The 4028-nt window shown below is 41.6% G+C and overlaps 1 protein-coding gene across 1 annotated transcript; it reads right to left on the bottom strand.

Moving 5' to 3' along the window:
* Nucleotides 1-1004: 1004 nt before the first annotated feature.
* On the bottom strand, nucleotides 1005-3242 carry LOC101342714 (disintegrin and metalloproteinase domain-containing protein 21-like). The gene has a single exon (XM_004388964.2). The coding sequence runs from the start codon at nucleotides 3237-3239 to the stop codon at nucleotides 1005-1007; it is 2235 nt and encodes a 744-aa protein (XP_004389021.1). The 5' UTR covers nucleotides 3240-3242.
* Nucleotides 3243-4028: the final 786 nt, after the last annotated feature.

The following is a 4028-nucleotide window of genomic DNA, read 5'->3' as shown; positions in this document are numbered from 1 at the left end:
ATCATCTTTCCTTTTCAGATTTTGAAGAAATTCTAAGTTTAAGTCATTTCCCTACGGAGGTATAAAGTAAAGCAGTGAGAAAACCTTCTGATGCTGGACTTGGGTATTCTCCACTATATCAGGATAAGTACTGTATCAATCAGAGTTCAGTTAGGGAAAGAGAACACCACCAGTGATTTTAGAGAGGGGGTGAAATGTAAGGATATGGGGATATAGCTGTTGAAGAAAGGAAATAAATGTAGAATATCAAGATAAGCATGATTTATTAACAAGAGGTAACTCTCGCTTCTAAGCCTGGAGATCAAAGTGAAGAGGTTAGGGTTATTCAAACCTACAAGCTGGAAGTAGGACTCTGACCTCTGAGGTGAGGGTGCAGCCAACCTAGTACCGGAACCTCAGGGACATATGGAGGGTTCAAGAGTCTGGCCTGAGAATACTGAGATTTAGTCACTGGCCAGCTGCGCTTGCATCTCTGACGCTGACAACACTGTTACTTCTGGGAGTTACTAATGTAGTTATAGCAATAACTTGCCAACTGAAAGATAATGTTGCTACCAACACTGTTACTGAGGTAACACTGAGAAAAATAGGAATCAAAGAGTACCCCCAGCTTTCCAGTCTATTGTACCCTCTGTTGACACAAACTAACAGGGAAAAGGGCTGGCAAAGGAGAAATATGATTTTAACATCCCATTTCCGGTGTGATAATGTATTCAAAAGTGGAAGGAGGTTTGGATTTGACAGATAACAGCTTAAAACATAACACCATCCGTGAGCTGTGGCTCTGCTCAGGAAACACAAAGTGACTAATTCCATAAAAAAATAACTTAAGAGTGATCAAAATGATGAAGAGTAGTTAGGAATAGCTAGGACCTTTGTTTAATGGCTAATGCTTCCGATCTTGAAATAGAATAGGTCTCTCGGATTTTCTGTCCATGGTCTCTGACACATGCACTAACATTTCTACCGACAGGAGACTTTGACTTAACACACAAGAAGTTTAGTTAGGAATTGGGTTTATTTTCTGGACTTGTAAATGCTGGCTCATCTTTATTTTCTGAAATTGAAAATGGTGGTTCTTCTTTCTTAGATTCAGACTGAAGTTGGTTCTTCTTTTTTTTGTGTTTGTACTTCTTATAAAGAACAATTAACAAACAGAACCATAAAACAAAGACATGGAGCAGCACAAATAGTGACAGGAAACTTGCTATGTTCTCCTTTTTTTGCTCTGATCTGTCAGTGGGTGGGCCACTGTCAAGACTCCCTCCCCGACCTTTGATCAGGCAGTGTGGTGGAGCCCAGTCATAACTGCAGTGGCAATGACCTTTGTTGTTGCAGACTCCCCTCTCTCTGCACGTATTAGGTGAACAATAACTTTTGAGGCTAGACATACTTACACACTTCCTGCGGATGCAGATACGATTTGGTCCACACTCTGTGCCATCTTTCACTTCACCGATATCTGGTATGGTCATCCCAAAATGATAGTCTGTGCCCCAGCAGGTGACACCATCGAGGTGCATCACCTGTACAGTAGAATGCTCTCTCAGAAGAGGAATTACTCTCACATGCTCACACTGAACTCTCCCACACAGGATATCAGAGATATTACATTTTACATATGTAGAGACACTCGTACCACAGTGACCAAATCGATCACCGCGGGTGTTCATTTCTTCATAGCATATCTTCCTTGCACTCTTTGCCTCTTTCCCAAAAATCTGCCGACACTGTTCATCACGGTTATTACATCTCTTTTCATAGCAGTAGCCCCCTCCTGTGCATGGGATCCCGTCCTGCACATATACGTCTTCTGGGCACTGATGGGTTGTTCCATTGCACCACTCTGGAAGATCACATTCATTGGCCTGTTGCCTACACACTTTTCCTGCTGGCATGAACTTGCAGTCTTTGCAACAAAGCCCAAAAGCACAATCAGCCCCAGGACTCAGAGTGCAGTTTGACTGACAACAGGGATCTTTTGTACAATTATCTGAGGATCCACAATCACATTGCTCTCCTTCTTCAACTACTCCATTCCCACAGCGTTTCCAGATGAAGTTGTCCCCTGGATTTGGTACATTGAGCAAACATGTCTTTTTTGTAATCACTCTCCCCAAATCAGCATAACTGCAATTACTGAATTTAGTTGTACTTATTCCTGTTGCAGACATTATACATCTTTTTCTCCCACATGTACACCATGTAGTATCTGTCGCTAAACCCAAAGAGTGACCAATTTCATGTGCCACAACAAATGCAAAAAAGTTCAAATCATCACTTGTGAAACTTGAAACTTCACAATTATATGAGAGTCTACATGTTCCATCAACAAAAGAATAGCCAACAGCAAAACCAAGTCTCTTCCTTGTGAAAAGATTTGCAACATCATGGTGCACACGAGAATTAAAGCTAATTTTCTTCCAATTGCAAAAATCATCTAGCATCTTAGATGAGCTATTAAGTGGAAATGGGTTTTCTACATTCCAAATTTCAAGTGCTAATAAAGTGATTTCAACATTCAATGGGCTATAAATTGAATCAACTTTATGGATAATATCGAAAACAGTCTCCTGCACTTTTGAGATATTACGGTTGCAATGAAGGAATAGATTATAGTCTGCCACCACTGCCAGCTCAATAAACCACTTGCGGGTCCACCAGACATGGTTGGTGCTTTGCGTCAGAGTGGAATTTTCACTCTCTTGAAGCTTTAACTGTCTTGCAATTTCCTCTTCTGTTAAGCCACATTGCAGGGGTTGAGATTGTGCCTCCTCACTGTCCACTTTATATACCAGGTGTTCTAATGCGTGAGAGAATCTTTTGGGCTTGATTTCATAAGTAATGTCTTTTGTTTGTAGTAGTCCTTGAAAGCCCCCAAAACAACTACTGAAGGAAACCAGAGATCCCGAGTCCCCCTCCACATAGCCATCATAATAGCAGTTAGTCTGGACAAAAGGATGGTCTTCAAGGAGAGCACCCTGGTCTGTGTAGGTGAACACAGACAATTGCCTGGACACTAACAGCTTCTTGGCCTTTATGTGCACGATGTGTCTCTGGCCCCCAAAGTTCAGGTTGTAGGAGATCCAACCTGGAGCCTTCATACTTCTGTCAGTTCCAGTTAACCTCAAGGGAATCACCACTTCTGGGGGGCTGTGATACTGGGAATGCCCAACTTGAGACAATCCAGAAAGGACCAAAAACACCCCAGGCCATAGCAGCCGGAGATTGATCCTCATATGCACCAGGGCCCCACCACCAGCCATTATGGAGCCACTATTATGGAGCCGTTGATGAGAGTAGAAGAAGGCAGGGCAAGAGGCTATGCTGATCGGGCTTGTCCCTCTGAGCTGGTGACCTTTAAAGATATTTCTCCTGGCAGAGTTGAACCATCACAGCAGTATCACTAAAAGTAAACATAAGAAAGGTAGATACAGAGCTGTTTATGAGAAGGGCAGTGTGAGAGAGAAAGAGAAAGTTCTAGCATAAAAGGGATTAGTGTTTGGCTCAAGATGTGAGTTAATACATTGTCTTGTATTTGTTCATCAATATTGGTAAAGCAGAGCAAGACTGGTGTTGAACAAAGAATGCAATTGGTTGTCAGATGATCATTTAATTACTGAACACAGATAATGAGTGTATATGGACTCATAATATTCATTGGTGTAGAGTCGATTCTAACTTATAGCAACACTATATGACAGAGTAGAACTGCTCCACAGGGCTTCCAACTGACACATCTTTCTCATGTGTACACTGACACATTTTTCTCACGCATAGAAGCTAGTGGGTTTGAACTGCCAACCACTGTGCCACCAGGGCTCCTTGGATTCATAATACTATCCTCTAAATATATGAATATGTGTGAACATCTTGCAAAAAAAAAATATTTAAAACCAAATGATCGCAAGGTAAAAGTAAACATACTTCTTCATTTCCTGAGGCAATCTTGATTTACTATACTTTTATGCAAATAACACCCACCTTCTACATTTGTTTGCCAACTGCTCTCTTCTCCTGTGAGGTAT

Source organism: Trichechus manatus, unplaced genomic scaffold (assembly GCF_000243295.1).
Source record: "Trichechus manatus latirostris isolate Lorelei unplaced genomic scaffold, TriManLat1.0 scaffold00225, whole genome shotgun sequence".
Taxonomy (NCBI): Eukaryota; Metazoa; Chordata; class Mammalia; order Sirenia; family Trichechidae; genus Trichechus; species Trichechus manatus.
This window is presented reverse-complemented; position numbering and strand designations above follow the sequence as displayed.

Coding starts and splice junctions, on each gene's coding strand:
- LOC101342714 (XM_004388964.2), bottom strand. CDS start 3,239: ATGAGGATCAATCTCCGGCTGCTATGGCCTGGGGTGTTTTTGGTCCTT.